At 51.4% G+C, this 25,509-nt stretch overlaps 1 protein-coding gene across 4 annotated transcripts in view; it reads right to left on the bottom strand.

Moving 5' to 3' along the window:
- Window positions 1–226: 226 nt before the first annotated feature.
- Window positions 227–25,509, bottom strand: part of RPTOR (regulatory associated protein of MTOR complex 1) — a 105,553-nt gene continuing 80,270 nt past the window's right edge. For 2 of the 4 annotated variants that reach the window (XM_032706833.1, XM_032706835.1), the window contains 11 exons: window positions 21,846–21,951; window positions 19,670–19,784; window positions 18,886–19,010; window positions 17,545–17,649; window positions 14,531–14,578; window positions 9,225–9,331; window positions 7,088–7,215; window positions 6,913–6,999; window positions 4,186–4,302; window positions 3,885–4,014; window positions 227–2,402 (listed from right to left, as the gene is read on the bottom strand). In XM_032706833.1, the coding sequence (XP_032562724.1) occupies window positions 2,334–2,402; window positions 3,885–4,014; window positions 4,186–4,302; window positions 6,913–6,999; window positions 7,088–7,215; window positions 9,225–9,331; window positions 14,531–14,578; window positions 17,545–17,649; window positions 18,886–19,010; window positions 19,670–19,784; window positions 21,846–21,951 (1,137 nt within the window). In that variant the 3' untranslated portion in view covers window positions 227–2,333. The remainder of the gene's footprint in view (window positions 2,403–3,884; window positions 4,015–4,185; window positions 4,303–6,912; window positions 7,000–7,087; window positions 7,216–9,224; window positions 9,332–14,530; window positions 14,579–17,544; window positions 17,650–18,885; window positions 19,011–19,669; window positions 19,785–21,845; window positions 21,952–25,509) is intronic. The other 2 variants (XM_032706836.1, XM_032706834.1) reach the window with 1 other exon arrangement.

Genomic DNA, 25,509 nt, shown 5'->3' on the forward strand with positions numbered 1-25,509 from the left:
TCCTGGGCCACAGCTGCCCCTGGCCCCCCTCCTGCCCCAGGAAAGGGTCCTCACACCAGGAAGTGTTTCTGCATTTATTTTTTATTAACCATTTATTTGTCTGTAATTGTTTTACTCTCACATTACAATCGTGTGGGGTTTTTTATATATTTTTTTTTAAATCTTATTTTTGTAAAATAAATAGAGATAAGTGAACTTTTAAGGTAGGACACTCTCCAGATCCTTGGTTAAACTCCATGATTGAATCTCTGCATCAGACCTGTGGAAGCACAGCCCACACACGCTCAGGAGAAAGCTCAACAGCCCGAGTTCCTTCAGATCCCACGTCCTGGATGTGGGGCTGCACCAGAGCCCAGCAGGAGCAGTGGCTCCCACCACACACCTTCCCCTTTTGCCAGGTATTTCCTGGTCCTTTAACAAATACACTGATACAAGTTAAAAATCTATTTTTTTTTTAAGCTGTGAATGTTAATGGGTTACGTGTGATCCCAAACTCTGGCTCTCCCATGGAGGGGACCCCGCCGGAGCAGTGCCGGAGCGGGTCAGGAAGAGGCACAGCTCTGTTAGACCATAATTAACTTTGGGTAACTTAAAAGTGGGTTTTTAGGTAGTTTTTAAGTTTAAAGCCTTTGATTCATCATTCTGTGACGTGGCCCTTGGCCTCCCTGACACGGGGGACGGCGCTCGGTGAGGCCCCGGTGCCCGGCCGTGGTTTGAGGACCCTCTCCCAAGCCCGAGTCCTGACATGTGTGTGGCACCTTGGGATGGCCACCAGGCCACTTCCCTGGCCCGGGCCCCGGTGCCTCAGCACACACAGGAACACGAGACGTGGGGCAGCAGCAGCAGTGACAGGTCAGACACACCACAGGGGGTGTGGCAGAGGTGAAGTCACCGTCAGCATAGGGACAGAAGGTTTCTCACCCCTTCCCTCACCAGTGTTTCCTTCACCATGGCTGGCTGTTTGCTGGGAGTCTGCAGATCCCATGAGACTGGCTGGAAGAAAAACTGGGAATTTCTGGACCTCGCAGGTTGCCACAGTCAGTTTTGCACAGAGCAAGTTCTGCTCTCAGCCGGGTACATCCCACCTCTGGAAGGAATCCTGTCCTTTGGCTTTGCCTCCCCCTTCCCACACCCATTTCCAGACCCTGCACGGATCCCAAGGGACAAAAACTTTCATTATTGAGACACGGAAGGTGCGGAAGACGGAGCAGGCTCTCCCTGGATAGCTGTGACAAAGGTGCTTTGCTCAAAGCAGGTGACCTGCTGTCTTCCCCCTCCTTAGTGATTCTCTCGTGCTCAGCCCAGGTGGTTCCATGCCCAGTTCCAGGGACAGACAAGCCACAGCCGTGGCCACACAGTGTGTGCAGCTGCAAGTGTCCAGACCCTCACCACCACCTCAGTGACCACCTGCTCATGGACTGGTCCCGGGGTCCCCTCGCTGCCCGGGCAGAGCTCCCAGGGGACCAGACGTGTCTGTGCAGTTCCCTGTGGGCAGAAGGACAGTGGCAGCAGGAGGGACAGTGCCAAGGTGTCCCAGACTCCCCACCAGCACTGTGGGCTTGGTTGGAATGTGGTGACACAAGTGACTTGCTCCAGGCTTGGTGGGACATTGGAGATCTTCATTCTCTTCCTTCCCTCTTCTTCCTCATGTGCAGCCTTACAGTGTGGGGCATCCTGCCCTGCTCTTCTCATCTCCTTGAGCACCTTCCCCCAGGATTCCTGCCTCCCTGGGCCACCAGGTCACTTTCTGTCCTTGCTTCCAGTGGAGAGGACGCTGCAGGGAGGGAGGAGGAGGTTCATGCAGAGGAGACACTTCCCTGCCTCCCTTGCCCCGCTCAGCAGTGCAGGAGCAGGTACATCCCATGCAGACAGACAGCTCGGGTCTCGCTGCCCTGTCCCAGGAATTGTGTTTGGCACAGGGTTGGCAGCAGCGGGAGGGTCCCATGGAGCTGTAGGTGAGTCCTGACTTAGTCCTTGAAGCAACCTACACTCCAGTAAAACAAGGAACAAAGACTAAAACAAGACCCTTCTCAAGGGTGTTGCCTCATCCAAGTCCTTCCAAGCTCAGGAGCTGTGTTTCTGACAGAGAAGCCAACCACTGGAAACAAAAATAAATGTTCCTTTTCTGTAGCTTTTAGAGGATATAGCTGGAAAACGAAACAAAACAAAAACAAAAAAAAGGAGATTGTCTCTTCCCCTTGTCAAACCCATCAGTAGCTAAGTCAGAGAAACAAATGTTCAAGTTATGGGGTGCAGCAGCAGCCAACACGAAACATTCAAGTCGATGATTTCACTATGTACAGGAGGCCCTGCCCCAACCCTCTCGCTCGCCGTTATCTGATCCGCTTCTCCACCGAGTACACCGAGATGTAGTAGTCATTGCTCCCGACGGCCAGGTGGGGCTGTGGGCAGAGCACACTCACAGTCACGGCAGCAGTCAGGTTGGAAAAGCCCTCCCAGCCCATGGAGCCCACCCTGTGCCCAATGCCCACCTTGGCCCCCAGCCCAGAGCACTGAGTGCCACGGCCAGGCCTTCCTGGGACACCTCCAGGGCTGGGGGACTCCAAACATTCCTGGGCAGCCCCTTCCAAGGCCTGACCACCCTTTCCAGCAAGAAATTCTTCCTGATGTCCAACCTGAACATCCCCTTGAGGCCGTTCCCTCTCCTCCTGTCCCTTGTTCCCTGGGAGCAGAGCCCGACCCTCCCTGGCTTCCCCCTCCTGTCAGGGGGTTGCAGAGCCAGAAGGTCCCCCCTGAGCCTCCTTTGCTCCAGGTTGAGCCCCCCCAGCTCCCTCAGCCTCCCCTCCTGTGACTGCCTCCCCAAAGGTCCAGATGTGGAGCAGTGACAGGGGCAGGTAAGGGTGACATTCCAGCAGGGACACGCGGCTGCTCCAGCTCTGAGTGCGTCTGCTCTGACGCATTCCTGCAGCACCCACACTCCCAGCCAGTTACAGGCCCATTTCAGCCACAGGGAAAAATTATGGGGACTATTAGCTGCCAAATGCCAACATAATTTCTCTAAATGGCTGCAAATCTGCTCGCTAGGAGCTGATGCCCGAGCTGAAAGGGAGCATTTCCTGCAGTGAGGGACGGGACAGGCCCGGCTGGGAGCCCTGGGCTGGACAGGGCTTTGCTTTGCTTATTTGGCAAACCCATTTTAGGTGATTTTCCCCACTTCTTCCTCCATCCCCAACTGCAGGGCAGCAAAATCGCTCTTGGCTTCCTGCAAAGAGGCTTTTCAGAACTGAGATGAGCCTTCCTTTAGCCCTCTACCTTCAGGATGTCAAACACACATCCCTCAGGCAGGAAAACCACCTTCCTCATCCTGCTCACACCAAACCCTCACAGGGTCACACAGCTCCTCCCTCCCCTCCTCCAGGCCCTTGATCCTTCTCACCGCTTTTCTATTACATATTAAATATTTGTGTGCTGATCTGCAGGTTTCTAAAATAACTGTTTTAACTCCTTCCTGTTTTCCCATCCATTCACATTGTTCTCTCAGGTTTTCCATCTCCTTTGTTTCTTCTCATCCCTGGGTGAGTAAAGTCCACCACGCAGATGGGACCTGCCTCCTACTTGAGCAGCAACCAGATTCTCTAACTGCTGTGACATATTCCAAATTTCCTTTTGTTCTGATTCATTCCAGCCTTTATCAGCTTATGCCTTCAATTCCTGCAGTTCTCCCATTTTCCTGACGTGCAGTTTTTTCCTGCACAGCATCAGCTTTACGTAAAACAGTGGGAGAGCAGCCCCAGAGACCCAGGGTGAGACTCCTCTGCAGAGCCCAGGCAGGGAATAGAGAAGCACACAAAATTTGGAAGTGTGAGCCCTCCCACAGGGACACTAAGACATGCCAACCCCACAGCCAGGCAGGGGACACAGACCCAGTGAGGGTGGAAGGCCAGGCAGCTGATGGCTCCGACTCTCTGTCCCATAAACCCGTCGTAGTATTTGATGTTGTTGATCAGCTCCCCGTTCCCGTTGTAGATAGCAGTGAACTGATTCATGGAGCCACTGGAAGGGAATGGAGAGAACACGGAGTCACTGGGAATGCTGGCTAGGGACAACACTGCTGCCTGGCAGAGCTGTGTGCCACACCAGTGTGCAGAGAGTTCTGGAACACACAAGGCCCCAGGAATGATGTCTGTGGGGGCAAGTCGTCCTCTCCAGGGTCCCAGGACTTACCAGGCGAAGAGGTTGGCCTGGGGGTGGATGTCGAGGGCCGTGAGCCCCTTGACGATCTGCAGGACCTTCATGGACTCGGGCATGCGGGGGTCGAAGAACCGCACGTCCCCGTTGACGCTGCCAACACAGGAGTTCCTCAAGGTCAGGCTGTGCCCCAGGCAGATCCCAAAGCCCAGGACATGGAGCTGCAGGGCTGTCTGTGAGCTGACTGCCTCAGTGGGAAATGAGGACAGAGCAGAACCGTGCCCTTGCCTTCCCCGTCAGCGTGGCCGAGTTCCCACCAGTGTCACTCATGTGGGCCCGTCCACAGCACGTTCAGTGCTGAGCAAACAGCCCTGCTCTGCCCTCAGGAGTGATCCCTCACTGCCTCCATCGCTCACAGCTCATCACCCAGCGTGCCTGTCACACCCAATAGACCCAGCTCCACGTCAGCCCCCAATTCCTGCTGCTTGGCACAGCAGGAAATTGCATTAGAGAGCTCTGAGCAGATGGGATGTGCTGGTGCCATCCATTACTCCAAGTGTCTGGACACGGCCACACCAGTCCTTGCTGCCAAAGGTGACCAGGTCTAACAGATCCTGTGAATGCTCAGGCCAGGTGTCATCCCAGGGATGGCTTTGTCAGGGAAGAGGGGGGGGAGCAGCAGCAGCAGCAGTGACAAGGTATTGTGCTTGTAGAGGAAGCGCCTTTCAAACACAAATGACTCCTGTTTGTTAAGGATCTCTGAAATCCACCCTGAGAATCCTGCCTGTGAGATGCCAAGAGGGCACATCCCTCTGACAGCCCTGGAGCCAAGGACTAGAGACTTTGCTTCAGTGCATCTGTTCTGAGCTCCTTGTAATCATGGGATCGTGCAATGGGGTGGGCTGGGAGGGAATTTAAAGCCCATCTCATTCCCACCCCCTGCCACGGTCAGGGACACCTTCCACTATCCCAAGTTGCTCCAAACCCTGACCAACCTGGCCTTGGGCACTTCCAGGGATGGGGTCAAGGCACTGGTCAGCTGGGGCACAGAAAGACAAACAGAAAAGTCTCCCATGGCATTTAAATCCCAAATGATCTGATCCTGTTCTCCCAGCAGCATCTGTGAGGCCTCTGGCTCCACAACTTTAAAGAGTTATTTTTCCCAAATCGCTGATGGCCACACAAATGTGAATCACCCAGTGGAGCTGAGAACAATGGAAGCATTAATCAGAATATTGCCTTCAGTTTCCCTACCTCTGGAATAACTAATGCTGACCAAAAGGCTGTTCCACAGCATTACTTAGAGCATTGTAAGAAGCTGCAACTCCAGCTGTCACATAATTAAGTTTAAGAGAAATTAAACTTGATTTACATCCTAAAGACTAGATGGAAATAGTGTTTGAGAGATCAAATACAAAGTGACTTCATGAAAAGCTTTGGACCTTTACAGGACTTTAAAATGGTTCTGAATGTATAGGGAGACTCTGGAAGAGCTTCAGCATGGAACTGAAGCTCTGTGGGAGGGATGACAAAGGAAACACATCCCAGTTGGACAATAACAGGCAACAAGAAGCAACAACTGAACACAACATCACTGGGGAAGCAGTGCTGGATGATGGGGAGCTGCAGGATCCAGCTGGAGTTACACTCCTGTGTCCCAAATCCCTTCCTGGGCCAGGGAAAAAGTTCTGCTGAGACTCAGAGAACTGCTCCACCAGCAATAACACCTTTGTGTTTCTCAGGGAATAGTTACACCAGGATCTCAACATTTGTTTTTCTTGGATCTTGCTGTCAGCTGAAGCAGAGGGAATGGGGAGGAAGAAGAGAGTGAACTGGGAGGAACTGGGAGTGAGGTGGCTCATGTGCACAACCTGAGCTGCTCTGGGAGGAGATCAGACCTGTTTTTTGAAGCACAACATCTCTTCACACCCCTCCAGCCCCGAGAGCAGCCCGGGCTGAGAAGGGCCCTGAGGAGAGGGGACACCCAGCCCTCAGCCCTGGGGCACACGGAGCTGACCCCTGGAGCTGCTGGAGGAGCTTAGGGAAAGGAAGATTAAAAACTCTAATATGGGAGCTCGACAAATCTGGCAGCTGCATCACATAATCCCCTTTCTGAAAATCTTCATACATTTTTGCTGGCCCATCCCCCACCTCAGGAATGTTCTGAATCCCAGAAAACTACGCTTTGTTTCCATTTTGTAATCAAGAAAAAGAGGCTCTTTGTGTGCAAACAGTGGCTTTGTGACAATAAATTATATTCTGCTGTTCTTTAATGGCCAAATCAGTATATGCTGCTCTCGCTGCAGTATTTACCAGGCGGCAGAAATGGATTTATGTTAGAAAATTGCCAGGCAGCACAGTAATCCTGCCCAGCAATATGCCTGACAGATGCAACATCAACCTTCCTCCTCGTGTTCTCTCCCAAATGACCCCATGGAGACACTGGCAATAAAGACCCACCACCACAACATATTCTATATCCAGCTTCGGCTCCTGCCTCGCTCCCTTCCTCCCTCACACGCCTCGTGACGGTGATTCCAGCATCTTGTTTACTCCCAAGCCACACCAACAGCCTTCCAAGGAAAGCTCCACATCCCTTTTTGCCTTCTCCCCACTGAGTTTGGAGCAGGAGTTAATTACTGACACAAACATCAAACTAAAGAGCTTTACCCTCTCAGCTCTTGGGATACCAGAGGCAGAATTTAAAGGGGAAAACAAACTGTGTGCAAGGGAAAACAGCTCAAAGAGTAGAATCTCGTGTACCTGACGCTCATGATGTTGCCCTCGGGGTGTTTCTGCAGGTAGGCCTTCACCACCCAGGCCGTGTGCTCCCGGTAGGTCATGACCCGGCTGGGGAACAAGGAGAGACACGTTTGGAGGGCAAAGAGGAGGAGGAAGCACGAGGATCCCAGGGAGCCTGGGAAGGAGAGGGAATTACCATTCACTGAGGGCCATCCTCCTGTCGAACACGCGGATGGAGCCGTCCCCCAGCCCCGCCACGATGAGCGAGCGGTGGGAGTCGCAGGAGAGGCTGGTGACACAGCTGTCAGCTCCAGTGGGGATGTCCTGGGGAGAGAGCACACCACAGCCACGCTGAGACCACGGCCTGCCCTGCACTCACTGCCCTCACAGTCCTACACCAAGGTCCTGCCCCAACCCTGCAAGTGTCCAGGGCCAGGTTGGACGGGACTTGGAGAAACCAGGGCTAGTGGAAGGTGTCCCTGCCCATGGCAGGGGTTGGATGAGGTGACCTTTAGAAGTCCCTTCCAACCCAAACCATTCCACGATTCCACGATTGCCAGCCTGCTTTTGCAGTGCTGCTCAGCTGTTTTTACTAGTTCTAACTGAAAATGTGTTTCCTCCCAACAGGCACAGGGATTATTCCGAGCAATCCTTTTGCCTGTAGCAAGTAAAAGAGAGCAAGTGGGTGGAAGGTGGGAAGGGACCTTAAAGCTCATCTCATTCCAACCCCCTGCTCTGGGCAGGGACACCTTCCACTAGCCCAGGTTGCTCCAAGTCCCATCCAGCCTGGCCTTGGACACTTCCAGGGATGAGGCAACCACAGCTTCTCTGGGCAACCTGTTCAGGACCCATCGGAGCTGCAGGAGCTCATTTCACACTTCAATCCTATTTTTGCCTCTGTGCAGATTCACCTTTGGAGCTGCTCTTCCAGCCTGGGCTGAGCTGGGAGATGCACCAGCCCTGGGGCTGCTCCAGCCCCAGCCCACCCCCAGCTCCTCCTTTGAAGCAGCAACACTCAGCAGAAGTGCAAATGAAGCACTTGTTCCTGCAGCTCCAGCCCAAGTGTTTCCAGAGGTGTGGGGTTTTGTACTTCAAAGAGGGAAGGCACCTTTATCCTCCTGGATTATTCCTGCTCTTTGTGCTGATTCTCACTTTCCCAGTTACTGAGTCAGGAAGTTCCAATCACTTGAATTTCAACACAACCCAATCTTTCCAATTAAAAAAAGAAACAACATGTTTTTAGACACTTTCGGTGCAATCATTAATCATCATAATTTAAAAGATTTTCGCCTCCTGAATTTTGCTGCTCCCTAATTTACATAGAAAAAAATAATATGCGAAAGTAATTAAGATTAACAGAGGCTTAATTATCCTGCATCGCGGGGTCAAAGTGTTGCAATTAATGTTCATCCAAGGGTAATTAATTTCGAGAAGCTTTGAAAACTCGACTTCCTTTTTATTCCAGCATGGTGCCTCCGTTCTCACCGACCAGCTGCTCCTCCTTGGAATTTCTGACAAACTTCCATGTGGTTACAACTGACATGAACTCTTGCAGTGCCTTTTATCTGTTCTATGGCACAGAAAGTTCTGTGCGACTGAAACTGCCCTCGTGGTGCCTCGTTTGAGGTGGGAACACCCCAGGTCCTGGCTCAGGTGTGGACTGAGCAGGTATGGAAGTGCTCTCCACATGGACTCAGCTTTCCTGGACACATCCCTTTGGCTGGGAGGCACTGGAGCAGTGCTGCTCCATCACCAGCTCCGTGTGTGTCCCAGAGGAGCAGAGATGGCAGCAGAACGTCCAAATGCTCCACCACCAACCCAACTCACCCCTGAATTTCCTCACAAATCACAGAATTGTGGAATGGTTTGGGTTTAAAGGTACCTTAAACCTCATCCCATTCCATTGCCCATCCCAGGTTGCTCCAAGCCCCGTCCAACCTAGTCTTGGACACTTCCAGGGATGGGGTAGCCACAGCTGCTCTGGGCAACCTGTAGCAGGGCCCTTAAAGATTTACACTGTTTCAATTACATGCTAATTAGGAAGCCCAATCTGCATCCTGGTGCCTGCCTCTGGCTTCCAGATCCTCACCCTCCCCAAACACTGCTGCCTATTCAGAATAACAGCAGCAACTTCCAAGAAAGCCCTGACACTCCCTGAGGACAAGTGTGTGGTTTTACTGATCTTGGACCATGACCCCGGGGCAGGGAAGCAGAGCAGCAGCTCCAGGACCTGGCAGCTCCTCACAGATGAGTCTCAGCTGCTTTGGGATAACTCACCCAAGGGATGTGCTCCAGGAGGCAAAAGGTGCCTGGGACAAACACCCAAGTGTTACCTGTACTTTCATTTCCCGATCCGTGTCCCAGATCCGGATTATCCTCACATCTCCCGACGTCATCAGGAGCCCAGTTTCTTGTTCCCAGTCGACCACCATCCCTGCCCCTAGGACAGAACACAGGCAGGGGTGCAAATCAGCATCAGCATGGGCAGAGCTGCACTCATTCAGAGCATCAGCTCTCCTGACCTCGTGTGTCAGACACTGTCATTGTCAGAGGAAATGTAAAATCACACACACACATCCACACAGCCCCCAAAGGGGATCCAATCAGCTGCTCCTGGATCGGAGCCCAAAATGCCTTTGTCCCCTTGTCTGAGTGCTCAGAGAGGCCGAGTGCAGCCAGTCCTGGCAGGAGGAGAGCACAGCTTCCAGGACACTGCTGGGGACTTCCAAGGGGCCAATAAATTATCCAGCACCTCATGAGAATTCCTGATTAAACAATGATTGAAGCAGATTCAACTGGTGACACCTCACAGAGCAAGATCTGAGAGCCCCTGGATCACCACAATTCCTCATTCCAACACAAAGATGTGGGAAATGTTTCTCAATAAGGAACAGCAAAGTCAGTCAGCTGCAATATATTGAATTTAACAGCTGGTGGGAGCACAAACCAGTTTGCTGCACAGACTGGTAAGGACGGGAACACTCTGCAATGACAACACCTAAAATCCTTTACAAGAGCTTTTGCTCCTCATCTCTGAGGGCACAGACCAATCTCCAGGTGAAGTTCAGAACAACATCCCATCCATTTTGTAAGAGCATGACAAGGGATTTTCTATCCTCAAAGCACCTGACACCTGCTTACAGACAGACTGTGTGTGCTCATGAACCTTGCTGGGACAGAATTACCAGAGCAGGGTGAGTGTAGGTCACCTCCTTCCTGGGAAACACTGGCAATGAAGCCCCTGATTCTGGTATGGAAAAACCTCCAAGGAACAATTCTTGTACATTTTACTGGAAGGCACTTTGTACCTGTGTCCTGCCTCCACAGCTCAGGAATGTCCTGTTCAAAGCAGACCCACACACCCATTATTGTTTGCTTTCAATGCTGCAAAGGCTGAGCAATCCCAAATCTATGGGATTTCCAGGGAGACTCTCATTCATCTGTTAAAAACAGAAACAATAAATCCCAGGAGCACCACAGGAGGGAAGCAGAGAAGAACTCCAGGTTTGGTGCCTGTTTGCAGCCCCTGGGGCAGGGCAGAGGCAGCAGCAGCCCTGGCTCCCACAGCAGCATCCCTGCCCTGCAGAGCAGCATTCCTGCCTCTCAGAGCAGTTGTCCACCCTCTCGTCTGTGCCAAACCGAGCCTCTGGTGCTGAGCAGTGTTTCATAACCACACACAGCCCAGAGCCAGAACCCTCTGCAATGCATCAGGACTGCAGCTCCTGCCCTGAGCCACTCGCCTTCAGCACCATTCCTGTGTCTCCACTCCACGGCTTGCTTGTCCAGAAGGTACAAATGTGAATTTTTCTGTGTCTACTGCCAGGAATCAGCCCCAGCAAGAAATTTAAGCCTACCCCAACATGCTCTTTGTCACCAAAGGGCCACAAGTACCTTGTACCAGAACAACCACCTTTACAGGGCACAAAGGAAATGACAGAAACATCCTATAAACACTGAGTTTTCCTCAAAGATGATGGAATGACCCTGTTTTGCACAGATCCAGATAAAACATTTTCCCATCTCCCCTTCCTGAGCATCACAGCCAGCCAATTCCTGATCTTGCTGCATCCACAGAAGAGACTGCTGACATTTATTGACAGTCCGTCACCTCACCGCAGGAAATTCGGGACTCTCGGCTGAGCTGGGAGCTTGGATCTTTATCTTTAGTCAAATGGGTTGTTCCTTCAGATTGCCTGGCAGCTCGGAGGGCTGGAGAGCTGAGGCAAACAAGCAGGCAGTGATTGAGATGATAAACACCACTGAAGTGTTTGCGTTTGTCATCTCGTTTATGGCCCATGTGACAAGATAAACCTGGCAGCTGAGATGGATCTGGCCATTACCATCCCTGATGGAGTTCAGCAGGCAAAGTGCTCCGAGGCAGCTTTAAACTCCCAATTTCCCAGTTAGGTTCCCCGTTTGAAGCCAAGGTGTTTTTGTCTGATCAGCACCAAGTCCCGTCTGGCTGCGGCTCCAGGGGCTGTTCCGTGCAGGGGGACGCTCCCAATGCACCCCAGCCATGCCCTGACCAAGAAGGGGAGCCCAGGATGTGACTGGGAATGCTGAACTCCAAGCTGTCTGAAGAGAAGAAAAGCCTTTGTACATACATTTAAGTCATTTGGAAGTGGGTAAGGGGGAAGGAAATGTTCCATCCAAAGCACACACTGACAGCGTGGAACGAGACAGAAATAGCTGAACTATTTCCATGTACGAGCAAACGTTCTCCTGGTAGAAATGATCCAGGATTGGCTCATGTTTCCATGCTAAATTCATAGTATTTTGGGACGAGAAGCAAACGTGGGACTTAATACTAACGATCATTTCCTTTTTAATTAACAGAGGTCCTTCTCCAGGATGTTACAACCGAGCCTGCAGCTCACCCGCCGCGTTCTGGCTCACGGCTTTGGCACTTGAGCTGCTCCCTCAGCCTCCTCCTGGCAGGAAGGTGATGCTCTGTGCACCTGTGCAACCCCACAGCCGGGCTCTGCCTCACCTCCGGCCCTAATTCCACACTCCCACCTCCTCACAGAATCGGAGTAACGGGGACAAGGCTGTGACACGGCCTGACACAGGCCAGGGGTGGAACCCTGGTGCTCCCAGAACGCAAGAACTGCCCGAAGTGGCGTCCCAGCCCTGCACTGCTGCAATGCATCAGGAGTGAGGATCACTGTTTTCCCCTAAGGAGTATTATGTTCTTAGATAATGAGCAACAAAAATTCCACAGCTCAGGAAAAGCCATTTTTAAAGGTCTGTGGTGAGCTGTTGGTTTTAGGTTTGGGTTTTGTTTGGTTTTGAGTCTTTTAACACCAGCACTTGCAGCTCCGTATGACGTCAGTTTACACACACCAACAGCCCTTCCTGAAAGTGTGACTTCCCATGGCTGTTCCCTCAGGATTCCCTCTGAGCAACTGGTCTGGATGGGGCAGTTCCCTGTATAAATTTCCATAACTAACGCTGGTGAAAGCAGCTGCATTCCCAGTGTCTGCGTTCATGTGTAACGTCACTGGAACGTGGCCAGCCTGTCCTTGGCATTTCAGTGGGATCGGGAGTATCCACATGGAACACAATATAAAAGCATCTTGGATTCTGACTGATCATTTTTTAATCACGGGCCCTCCTGGTTGAGCAGTAAAGCACATCCCTGCTTTAATTTCCAGGAAGCAGTGGGAGGGTTGGATGACCTCACTCATCATTAATTTCTACAACATCCTCTCAAAAAGTGTCACTCTCCTCCTGCCAAGGACTGCACAGCGAGGGACAGCAGGAGCTGGGATGCTGGGAATCCAATTAAAAGAACACAAACTCCTGGAGCTGCAATTCCTCCAATGATCTTATTGCCATAAAATAATCTGACCAGGAACACGGTGCTTTTCCCAAACTTCTTACTCCTGAAGGGCAAGACACCAGCACCCCCTGACTCCTGCCAGCTCAGCTGCCTTCCCAGTGCTGAATGTCCTGGCTCAGACTTTGCTCCGTGCTCACACCAACTCCAGGGATTCCCAGAATGACCTGCCCAGTGGCCTGACAGGACCTGGCCCAGTAAGCCACTGGTGTTTCTTTAATTTATCCCTGACCTGTGAGACAGCCCTCAGTGATGCCAGAATGAAGAGACCATTCCCAGTCTTCCTTCTGGTAAAAATTCCTCATGGAAGCCTCAGTGATGAGAACAGATCTTCTGTATTATAATGACAAACCCAGGATATTTTATCATAAAATCATGGAATGGTTTAGATTGGAAGGGACCTTAAAGCTCATCTCATTCCACGCCCTGTCATGGGCAGGGACACCTTCCACTAGACCAAGTTGATCCAAGCCCCATCCAGCCTGTCCTGGGACACTTTCAGGGATGGGGCAATATCTAACTATTGCTGATGTATTTTGCTGTCAGGCAAAGAGCTGTTTCCATACATATTTAAGAGTTCTTCAGTGGGATGGGAGGAATCCTTGTGCTGCATTTGTCCCCAGGAGGACTGAAGATGCTGGAGAAGGCTTGGATCGATCTGTGTGCCGGGACTGTGGTCGGGTGGCGTCAGTGGGATCGATCCAACCGGAGCGGCCGGAATCCCCTCCAACTGCTGCATGCCCGGCTCACAGGGAATTCCCTGCAGCCAAGCCGTGCTAATTTTAGCCTTTGCTGGTGGATTTGGGAGTGAAGTGCAGGGCAGGCACTCACAGCAACACAGCAGCTCCACTAACTCCTGCCCTGCCAGAGAGATGTGCTAAAGTGGAGCTAACGAGCTCTGAATCACCCCCTGCCACCAGAGCCTCGGTGATTAATCAGTGCAGACACAGCCAGCTCTTATCAGTCAGCAAATATAAATAATTGATGAACATCCTGAAGTGACGATGTCATCATGAACAGCCAGGGACACTCGGCCGTGCACGCCCCCAGGATACCCTGACACATCACCATCTGTTCCCCCCAAGCCCTTGGCATCTGTGGGAGAAGAGGGGTCAGGATCCAGAGTCTCAGAGACCCTGCACAGCCTTCCACTAGCTCAGGTTGCTCCAAACCCTGTCCAACCTGGCCTTGGACACTTCCAGTGTCGGGGCAACCACAGCTTCTCTGGGCAACCTGTGCCAGGGCCTCCCCACCCTCACAGCCAACAATTCCTTCCACAGATCTAACCTAAATTTCCCCTCTTTCCTTTTTGGCATATCCTTGCCAAAAGTCCCATACTCTGAGGCTCCTGGGAAAGATCCATCAGCATCTCCTCTTCCCATGATCTTTACAGCTAAAGTGTGTTATAAATAAACCCACAGTAGCTTTATGGTGGTTCCCCTTTGGAACCTGTCACTCGAACCCTTTTGTCCAAGGATGCTTTGATACCTTCCTGGAAAAGAGACACTTGAACATCCCACCCACATCTCCTCTGGCTGCAGGGAGCTCAGGGAGTCTGACATGAAGACTCTCTTCTCCCAGCAGTGGCTGTGCCTGCCCAGGGAGTTCCCTGCATTCCTCGTGGCTGTCAGGGACACAGACACAAGTCAAGGGATGGGAGAGGTGGAAGCAAAGCTTCCCAGGAACCACAGGGACCCAGCAGTCATTCAAATCACACCAAAAACCCAACCAACCACCCCAAGGGTGGCCAAGGAGCTCCTCCCACCCACCTGAGCACAGGAACAGGAAAGCAGCACTCACCTCCCTGCTTACTTCTGTCAAGATAGATTGAAACCCTTCGGGCCAGACCTGTGAGGAGACAGGGATGAGGGGTTGGTGCTCAGGGTGAGTCGGTCAGCCAGAGCGAAAATAATCTTAAAAAAGGATTAGAAAAAGCAATTCAAGTTAAAGATCCCAAAAGAGAAGCAGCAGCACCCAGAGCAGCACATGCCTCCATCCGAGCACGGGCACTCGTTCCAGCACAGCATTCCCAGGAAGCCACCAGCCTGTCGTGTGGAGCGAGGGCTCGGGCTGCCTGACAGCAGCACAGAGCTGACATTTCTGCTGGAACAAGGAGACCATCCCCTGCCTCAGCTGGTCCCAGTTCTCAAGTAGGTTGGGAAGTGACAGACAGATCCGAGCACAGAGCACGGGGCTGCTGCTGGGGGAGGTCAGGGCTCCTCTGCCCACACCTGGGAGGGCAGGCAGGTAACCAGCACCCTGAGAGTGCAACAACTCATGGGTGCTCTGTTTGAAGAGCTCCTAAATGGGAATTGACCCCCAGACACAGACTGGTTTCAGCCATGAAACCCCCAGGCAATGAGAGCAGAGCAGCAAACGGGGGGTGAGGCACTGTGGGGCCACCCTGGAGAATCACAGAGTCCTGAAATAGAATCTCAGAATGGTTTGGGTTAGAAGGAACACCTTAAAGGCCATCCAGTTCCACTCCTGCCATTGGCAGGGTCACCTTCCACTATCCCAGGTTGCTCCAAGCCCTGTCCAACCTGGCCTTGGACACTTCCAGGGATGGGGCAGCCACAGCTTCTTTGGGCAACCTGTGCCAGGGCCCCACCACCCTCTCCTGCACAGGGAGCTCCAGGTGCTCAGGAAGGGAGCAGGTCAAGTCCTTCAGAAGTGATATCCTGGTTCCCTTTGCTGGCTGGAGAGGGCAAACACCACAGGGATCTGCAGGGAGCACACGAGGAACGGTTGATGACTATGAACCAGTTGGCCCCACTTCTGCATTTTTCCAAATTCCAGAACTGTGCTGTTTTCAAGGACAAGGCCTTTCTGACTGTGGAGCTGTGGCTTGTTCCCTTTGTCACAGAGACCCCCCACAGATGTGGCAGATCTGTTCAGGTTGCTGTATGAGAACATGCTCACAACCAGGCCGCAGGTCCCTGTGCTGCTCCCCAGCCTGCAAACACTCTTTTCTAGAGAAACTGCCAGAATTCCCAAAGTCTCCTGCTGAGAAAGCACAGCTCCAGAGCACATCAGGTCTATGTTCCTCCTACGCTGCTCAACAGAGGCATATTCCTCTTGCCTTCTGGAAGTGGGAAAATGGCCCAGGAAAGTCATGTTCTGGTTGTTCTCAAGAGCAAGTCAGAGATGAGTGTGGCATTATGACACAGGGGAAATGCTGGGAGAGGAGGGAAGGAAATCAATAGTGGGAGCAAACAAATTCCTGTAAAACTCCTGAGCTCTGCAGCTTCAAAGATGCATCTTCAGTTTTATGAGCCAGTGCTGGACCACAAGTGTGGTCTTGGCACCAGATGACTGTGAAGAGTCTCATTTCCACGGGGACTTGCTCCACATAGTTCTTCTGAAGTGGTACATTTATTTCTCTCTCCACAAAGGGATCTGTCCTTCTCTTCTGCCAAACCCGCTGCGAAGGTGGAAGGCAAAGAAAACAGGCCCCAGACTGCTTCAATCCATAAGGGAAAGAAACAGGCAAAACCCCTCCTGTTCTGGCAAAGGCAACCACCCAACTCTCCAGCTCACTCAGCTCTGAGCCTGTTTTGCAGCATCAGACACCGACAGTGACAATCCTTCCAGGGGGTAAACCCTGGGCAGGGTGAGGGACAATCATGCAAAGTGCACATGGAAAAGAAGGCAGAAAAATAGGATGGGGCTGAGGGAGCTCAGTGGGCAGCTGTCACCACCCTCCCTGAACACCATGAGAGCTGACAGTCAGGGCAGTCCAGGGGAATTCCCAGCACCAAGATGCAAGATCCTGAATCCAGGGATGGGAAACGTTAACCAACGTGCAGGAAAGCTGGTGTTGGCAAACAAATACAGAGTGACACTACAAAGGGCATCTCGTGATGGATCTTGGACCTGTTCTGCCCAAGCACAGCCAGGCCTTTCCCTCCCAGTGCAGCCCCACTGTGTCCCTCCTGCTCTTGCTGACACCTCTAAAGGGCAGGTTGGGACCACGGCGATTTGCACAGCGGGCTCTGAACTTTCAGCAGCTCCTAATCAGCTCTGAGCACATCCCTCAGCGAGGCAGAGCCTGGACTCACCTCAAACACAGCTCCTCTTCCCTGAGACAAACTGTGAGGAGTTAAGGGAAACATAACAGACAGGAGCTCACCCAGGCAGCACCAGGAAAATCCAATGAATAGCTAAAAGAGCTGTGTCAGGCTCCTGGGATGAACCACATCAGCTCAGAAATGAGAATTGTCAGCTTTTAAGGTCAGGATGAATGATGATGGTCATCTCATCTGACCTCTCGCATAGCACAGGCCAGGGAGCCTCATCCAGCAGTTCCTCCATCAATCCCACAAAGTGCTGATTGAACTACAGCACACACAGGAAAACCTGAAGCCTTGATTAAAAATATTCAAGTGACAGAGAATTGCCATTAGAGCATCAGTACATGACAAGGTCTCAGATGGACGGAATGTCCACCTCCTGTAATGCCCTAAAACCTCCTGTAATGCCCTAAAACCTCCTGTAATGTCCTAAAAGTGACTTCAGGGTTACTGATTTTCTGCCTTCATCCTACATGTGGCTGGATGCCAGTATTCCTTTTTATACCCTTTTCTACCCAACTTTTATACCATTCCAAGCAGGCCAATGTCTCACTGTGCTGCCCTTCTGCACATCCCAGATTTAGACTGCACGTTCCTCTGCCACCTCCTGACCCACAATAAACGGCGAAGAACAAGTGCCAAAGTTGGAGCTCGGACTGAAGGAGATCACAGGTGCAACGTGCAAAGCTGTACAAAGGCTGGTTTTTACCTTCCCCCCAAGAGGACTCCGTGGGGACCCACCTCGTGTGGTTGGCAGCATGTCCGACAGCCCCTGCCAGGCCGTCACCATCTCTGGGTTCTTCTCCAGGTCTGCAAAGTTCTTCCACACTCTGATGGCACCATCATCTTGGGGAGCACAGGGGGAGAGAACACAAAGCAATGTAACTGCTGATGCAGCTCTCACAGTTCCTTGTGCATGAGGAAGAAGAGAAGCAAAACCGCAGTCACACAGACTCCAAAACTCAAGAGTGTCACTTGAACTTAATTATTTTTGTTAGAGTTGTTTTTCCTCTCTAATCACACATCTGTGAAACCTAAAGCTTTGTTCTACTGGAACTGTTCTGGAGGAGCTTTTCTCCTTCCCTTGAATAACACCTGACATTACATGTCTCTCCATTTCCCTCAATCATTCATTTTCTCCAGGATTCATCTCTGTCCTCCTCGCTATTGGTGCCGAGAGCTACATAAGTACCCACTCAACACAAAACAGCCCCACAGAAGCAGCTGAACCAAAGCCCAGCCCATCAGCAGCAAATCTTTCAAGAACATTGTGTATTTTTTCAATTTTCTCCCCATCTGTGAAACTTTTGTGCTAAGAATCAATAAATTGAAAGGAAAACGTCCTAAAGGCCCTCTCAGCTCCTCTTCCAGCTCCCTTAATTACACCCAACCTGCACAGTTCAGTGGGAAGTTGGAGAAGCTGTTGAAAACACTCCTACTGACAGGTTTGGAATGGTTCCTTGGGAGAGGAGCTGCTCTGACTCACAGCTTTACAGAGCAAAGAATGGGGCAGAGCTCTTCATGCAATCCCACATGATGCAACGGGGTCTTCTGGAGAATTGCTGAGGTGAGAGATGGACTAGAGAGGAACTCAGAACTACCTGAAAAGTTCAGTGCTTAAGCTGAGCCTCGCCCGCTCTACACTGAAAACAGCACAAGGAACAGAATTTGAGTTCTTAAATTTTGGCTGCTGCACGATTTCACCTCAGGACAACAGCTTTAATGAACTAAAATCCCCTTTGCCCAGGTGTTCTAGAGGGGGAGGTGACCCTGCCCTTGCAATGACAGGTAAAGATTCAGAATGAGGTAATGAATAAAGCTGGGACTGGGAACGGAACACTTCAAATGTTTGACTTGTCAGTCCTTTGAAAATCTTTCCAGCACCTAGTTAGGAGATCTCAGGACTGCCAGAAACAACCTTCAGGTTTGATCCTGGAAATGGCCTCCTCAGCTGAGAGCAGGCAGGTGAGTGCATGGCAGGGAAGGGTCAGGCTGGGACAAACCCAGAACAGCTCACCCAGACTGGAATTCTGCAAAGGCCCCCCAGTCCTGCCCTCATACGTGGGAAAATGTGTTCTCTACCTGTGGCAGTCAGCAGCAAGGAGCAGTCCTGTCCATTCAGGTACTCCATCGCTGTGATCCGGGTGTACCGAGGGTTCCCGTTGTGGAAATAGTCCAGCTTCTCCCCTTTCTCCCAGTCCCAAAAACTGTGGGAGAGAAAAATAGCAAGACAGCAAGTCAGTTCTCAGTTCTCTGTGTAAGCTATAAAGAGATGTACACATTATCCAATTATATCTCATGGATACCAGCTCAGTTTGGATTTCTCCTTTGGAATTTGGTATCATTTTACTAGTAACGTATCATAGAATCATGAAATGGGTTGGGTTGGGAGGGACCTTAAAGCTCATCCAGTCCCACCCCCCTGCCATGGGCAGGGACACCTCCCACTAGCCCAGGTTGCTCCAAGCCCTGTCCAACCTGGCCTTGGACACTTCCAGGGATGGGGCAGCCACAGCTTCTCTGGGCAACCTGTGCCAGGGCCTCCCCACCCTCCCAGGGAAGAATTTAAACACCTCAACCTTCTGTGAAGGACACAGCGGAGAGTCCCAGCCCTAAGTGCTGTAACCTTGCCAGGATCCTTCTGCAGCCCCAGCTCAGCAGCTCGGGACAGGAGGACTCAGGGACAGAAGGACTTGGGAACAGAAGGACTCGGGGCCTGAGCTCCAGGAGGTTCTGCCCCGTGTCTCTGCCCTGAGAGGGAGGGATGGCCATGGGGGAAAGGGGCAGGGAAAAGGAGGAATATTTGTGGCACCTGTGGTGACCCCCAGGTGCCCCGCAGAGCCCCCTGAGCCCCCCATCCCCTCACCAGATGCTGTCCTTGTCGGCCACGGCGATGCAGGGCGTGAAGGGGTGGAACTTCACCACCGAGGGCACGCCCGGGTTCCTGTTGAGGAAGATCTGATCGTCCAGCCGGGAAATCCCTGCGGGGACAGGAGGTAGCACAGCTCAGCCCTGGGAATGACCCAGGGACAGGAGGCAGCACAGCTCAGCCCTGGGAATGACCCAGGGACAGGAGGCAGCACAGCTCAGCCCTGGGAATGGCCCAGGGACAGGAGGCAGCACAGCTCAGCCCTGGGAATGGCCCAGGGACAGGAGGTAGCACAGCTCAGCCCTGGGGATGACCCACCTGAGGGAGGGGGCTTGGACCACCCTGGTTTCCCAGAGCCACGTGTCCCACTCCCCTCCTCCTCCTGCCCCCCATTCTCACCAGCACACCCCCAGCACTCCCCTCCCTCAAGGAGCTTCCCAGACCCCCATCACCGACAGCCCCGACTCCCCCACACCAACTGTGTCACAACTTAAGGCACAAACTAAAAACTGTGGTGACAAATCAGGGGGTCCTTTACGTTGGCAACCAAAGAGAACAAGCACAGCCAAGGCCAGGGAAACACCACTTTGTATCGAGAGAAAAACCAACACTATTTCTTCAAAATATAAAAAATGAAAATGCTTTTTTTCAACTTAAAATACAGCATTTCACTGTAGCTTGTGGATTATTTATTTAAGCTTCCATTTAATTTCTTTTAAATTTTAGGTTAATTTGCAAATGAAAAATGTATTTTCCACGGAGACCTTAAAACGATGGGTTAAAGACTTTTCCCATCTTGTCCTCAGAGCAGTTTCCTATTCACAAACAGTGTTGGGACCCCTGACACTGCTATTTTTTGGCACACTACGAATTCATCGCACAAACCCCTAAGCCCTGGAGACATCTATTCAGCTCGAGTTTGTTTTAGAATGCATCCATTTAATCTAATTTTCATTAAAAGCTTGTAAGTCTATTTTAATTCTTTTTAATATTTCACATTTTCATTATTTTTTTAATGAATAGTGGCATTTTAGTCACTCAGGTCAAGCAACCAAATATGAACACTGTCTAGAAAGAGATTTAATTTCTCCAGGCAAGCATGAAAAATCCCCTTCTTTGTATTCAAACAGATCTCCCAGGCCATCTCTTGGGCTCCAGGTTCATTCCTGTTTCTCTGGTTGATGATATTCTGCAGTTTCCCAACAGGAAGCTCCACATGGCACTGAAGGGAGCTTAGGAACCTCCCGATGACGAGGCTGAGCCCTGGGCACTTTTCCATTCAGCACATTAGGATTTCCAGCTCCATGTGCCTCCACGAGCATCCCCAGGGAGGACCAGCCTCCACCACACGGTCCTGCCCCGGGAATGCCACTGGAAAGATGCCAGGAGCTCCTGTAAATGCAGCTCCCCAGCCTCTGCTGCTCAGGGCACACAAGAAGCAGGGATAATTCAGGGATGCAAATTCCTCTGAAAGCTTCATTAGGTTCCACCTTATTCAAATAAATTCCTGTGCTAAGAGAATTCCAGCCCAGAAGCTGCCTCGGAGAGTCCTAAATAAACACAGGTTTCTGGAGAGCTCACACGAACCTGAGGCACATTGGAAGCAGCACACACAAAGCCATACACACAAATACTCAAAATATAATGGGATATAAGGAGTAAATGACCATTTACAGAGCTCAGCAGAGCAGAGAACGTGAGAGACATTGCTGAGGTCTTTCCTGGGCATGGTGGGGCACATGTCCAGCAGCTCCAGGGCTGCTCTGCCATGGCCATGTCTGTCCCACATCAAACACTGAGCTCTGCAGCTCTGAAGTTTATCCTCCAGCATTCCACCTTCTCCCTGGGGGAGTCCCTGCTCTGGGGCTCCCACACTGGTCAGCCAGCCTGGAGCTGCCCTGGTTGAGATGGAGCCATGTGTTCAGTGGGCAGGGCAGACAATGGGCACTTCAGGGGGTCACTTCCCTGCTTGTGGTGAACAAACCCAGCAGCTGAGAACAGAAAGGGGGGCGACCATCAGTGACACACCTGCAGCAGCATCACCTCAGCTGCACCAGGAGGGAACAGGCACCGGTCCAGGGTGAGGGTCAGCACAGGATCACCGCTAATTGGGGTCATCACTAATTGGGGTTTTACAGTTCAGTGCCCTGAACAAGGGAAACAAACCACTCACCCTTCTGGATGATCTTCTGGGCCTGCTTCCTGACCCGGGCGTTGCGCAGGAACCGCCACTCCCTCTCCTTGCGGATCTGGCTCTCCAGGTCGTGCTCTTCGGGGATCTTTCAGGAGAGGAATAAATACACAAAACAAACCAACAATGACCATCACAACTCCAGGAATTAGCTGACTGATCCCACAGTCCCTGTGACTCCCATCCCCTCCAAACACAGAGGTCTGACCTCAGTACAATCCAGATTTCTCTGTTTAACACTCCTCAGATGGGAAGCATCTCGTAGCAACCCTGAGACCAAAGGGGGAACACAGCTCTGCTCCAGCCAGCTCAGAACCCACTGAAATCCTTCTTCCCCTGCTAACCAAGGACTGCAGGCCTAAAAGGTCACAGCTCATTCCCAAATCCCCGGGATGCTCAGGGTCCCACCGCCATTTACCAGTAACAGCCTGTTTTGGTTCCTCGCACTGGAACGTGATCCCCCCGGGTCACCTGGGTTTGATTACACACAAAACTCCCACAGAAACTGGAGAGCAGCTCTGGAGCAGCCACAGCCACTCTGAGCTATTTGATGATATTTATTCACACTCCACAGCTCCAGGTTTTGGCACTCCACGGCTTCCCTGCAAAACCTGTGCTCCAGGCAGAAGGCCAGGTCGGGATTGGGCAGCTCCTGCCCAGGATGGGAGAGGTCCCAGTGCTGCTCCCACCTCGGGTATCCCCACCCTTAGTCAGAGCACAGGATCAAAAGGAGTAAGCCATGTGATCTCATCCCCAAACATGGCAGGAGCTACATAAGAGGTGTCGCATTTTTAATGCTTAAAACATTGTCCAAGACCAGTAACCCCCCTGCTCTGGAGCCATTCCTGGATCAGTGAAGGGGCTGAGCTACAGGACTGTGATCCAGCTTCTTTTGATGCTGGCTGTTCCAAAGGAGTAACTCTTGGAGCAGGGAGACAAAGTCCTTCCACTCCTTCCCTGTGCCTCATAAACACACTTTTTCCCTGGATGAGAAAGTACTTAAATCATCTGTCACTATTATAGTGCCTTCAAAACACACTATACTGTGGAAAACACTATCAGAGCTGAATTTCTGCTTCTTTAAAACAAATAAAAAATAACAAGTCCACCCTCCACCTTTCCTCTTGGTAAAAAAAAAAAAAAGGCACTTGTATTTCAGTACAACACCTATTAGAAAGGAAATGACAAACGACCATAATGTAAAGCAATAAACAAATCTGAGCTAAAATACATCAAAGGAATTTGAGAGTGGAGAGATGACACCTACACCTCTTAATGAAAATCCAGCTTCTCTGGGAATAAATTAAAGTAAGCCCTAAAAGGCCAAGGAAGAGCCCTTGGACCACCACTGCAGTGAGTCAGAGCACACAGGAAAACAGCATCCTGGCCCCCCGTGCCCACCCACGGGCAGGGCTGGGCTGTGGGATCACCCTGCCAGCTTCCCCCAGGCACAAACCAGTGACACCTGAACCCTCCCACCTTGCAGGGCCTTTGAAAGTCAGCCAAGTTTTCCTTCTCTAACACCGTATCTCTCCCTCATGCCATGGCAGTGGGTGCCAGGAGGGCAGCAGGGAGGATTTGGCACCCGGCTCCAGTGGCAGATCCAGTTTTCCCTGGGTAACATTCCTGCAGCAGTTGCAGGGAGCTCACTCCTCTCCCAGGGCTCTGAACGGCGGCCAAGGCACAGCGCTGCAGCTCGGGCAGGCATTTAGCAGGAAGGGTTTCTTATGTAATTCTCACCTTCCAGGATCCTTCCCAGCTCCTGCCTGCATGTTCTGCCAGTCCTGGAAACAACAGATGCCGGCTCCCTCGCTCCTTGCCTCAGGACTTCCTGACAGCTGGCAGCCAGGCTTTCCTGCGCCGCGCGCGCCAAGGCCGCCCGTGGTTCCCAGAACAGCCTCGTGCCACGAGGGATGTCAGGGAGAGGAAAGGCTTTTGCAGAGATCAGAGCTGGGGTACAGGGATCTGCTCTTCCTGGCACACGGACAATTTGCAGCACAGTGTTTTCTTTCCTCGTTTATTTGATTAGATAATCGATAAATCAAAACCGGGATGATGGTTTGAAACGGAGCCCGTGATTTACACTGGAAATTAATCCCTCAATCTTTCCAGTGAAAGCATTCTCAGGGCAAGGTCTATGAAGCAAAACTAAATTCATAAATTAAATATGACTAAGATGCACTCACAGTCATTTTATGTTTATTCATTACAGGAACAGTTGTCTTGTCTTTCCCTGTTTAAGAAGGCAGGCAGCAGCTCCAAAGGAACGGTTGGAATTAAGCATCAATGTCTTTTTCCATCAGTACTTGGTAGACTTTACTCTTTGCCTTTTTCATGAGGCTGAAGCTCCCAAAAGACAGCACCAGGGCTGTTCCTGTCGCTGCAGGAACGGGGACTGAAGGAACAGAGACTCCATGGAAACTCAGGCAGCACCCGAGCTGTCAGCCCTGCTTGGCTTCCAACCAAGAAACCTCAGAGAAAGTTCTCCTAAGGGGATTTCTTCCTGTCCCTTGCACACACACCAGCCACTCTTAACTCCAAAGTTATGTATAATTCCCTGTTAGGATGGGATAACACTCCAGTTTCCTTGCAGAAACTATCTCCTTGGCCTTTTAAAGATGCTTTGCAAAAGTAACAGGGAAATAATTCTCTTCCTCATTTTATTAGGACATACAGATTTGGTTTTGCTCACTGGCACTTGTGGGATGCTCAGGGTGCAGCTGCAGCACCTCCAATCCCCTGGGAGACACAGAGCACTCTGGGATTCCAGGAAACCCTTGATTTCCATGACTCCCCCTCCCTGGCTCCTATGAATTAGTACAGAAATGCTCCATACTTTTTACTGCTTCCCCTAAAGTAATTTTGTCTATTTTATGGACATGAAATAGCAGTAAACCCACCCCCCCCCAGAGCTCCCCATGCACCCACTGTCCCTGCCCGTGCCTGGCTGCCTACTGTGATTTATTTTATTAATAAAGACCCTTCTTCTCTGGGAAGAGCTTTCCTTAAAGAGCAGACAAATGTTTTCAATAAGAACAAAGAGCTCAAACATCATCTCCCTCCTCCTGTGCTCTTGTCTGGACTTGAATCAAGACACCAAAACTCATCTTGATGAGAGAAAGCCCTGGCTAAAGCTGACCAGGCAGCCCAGCCCCACAGGCCAGATGTGTCCTAATGAATTATTCTGCTCGTGAGATCGGGAGAAAGGGAATTTCACAGCAGCTGAGGAAGTGCCAGGCAATCACTTCACCAGCTACTGCTTCCTCCTGGTGATTCCCTATGGAAATCAAGAACCTGCCATGTAACTACTGTTCTGATATCCTAAACTTGAGCAGTTACCCCCCCCCAAACACTTCAGTGTGCCTGAAGAGTGGGGATGGATGACTCGGTGGCAACTCCTGAATGAGACAGTACTTAAAATGCACAATTTCCTCATTATTAAGATTTAAATATCAGTGGTTGGATACAAACATCCGTTGTGGAAGTGGCATTAATGCAGCTGGGTGTTGTCCTTCCCAGACACAGCAACCCCTCCAAGAAATGGAGCTGAAAGCCCTGACACAGTTTGGGCTCCCTGACGACTCCCAGAGCACCTGGAGGTTTGCTTTAATGAGGGAGATTTGCTGCTTATTTCACACTTAAACCT

The sequence above is a fragment of the Chiroxiphia lanceolata genome, chromosome 19 (assembly GCF_009829145.1).
Source record: "Chiroxiphia lanceolata isolate bChiLan1 chromosome 19, bChiLan1.pri, whole genome shotgun sequence".
NCBI classification, from domain to species: Eukaryota; Metazoa; Chordata; class Aves; order Passeriformes; family Pipridae; genus Chiroxiphia; species Chiroxiphia lanceolata.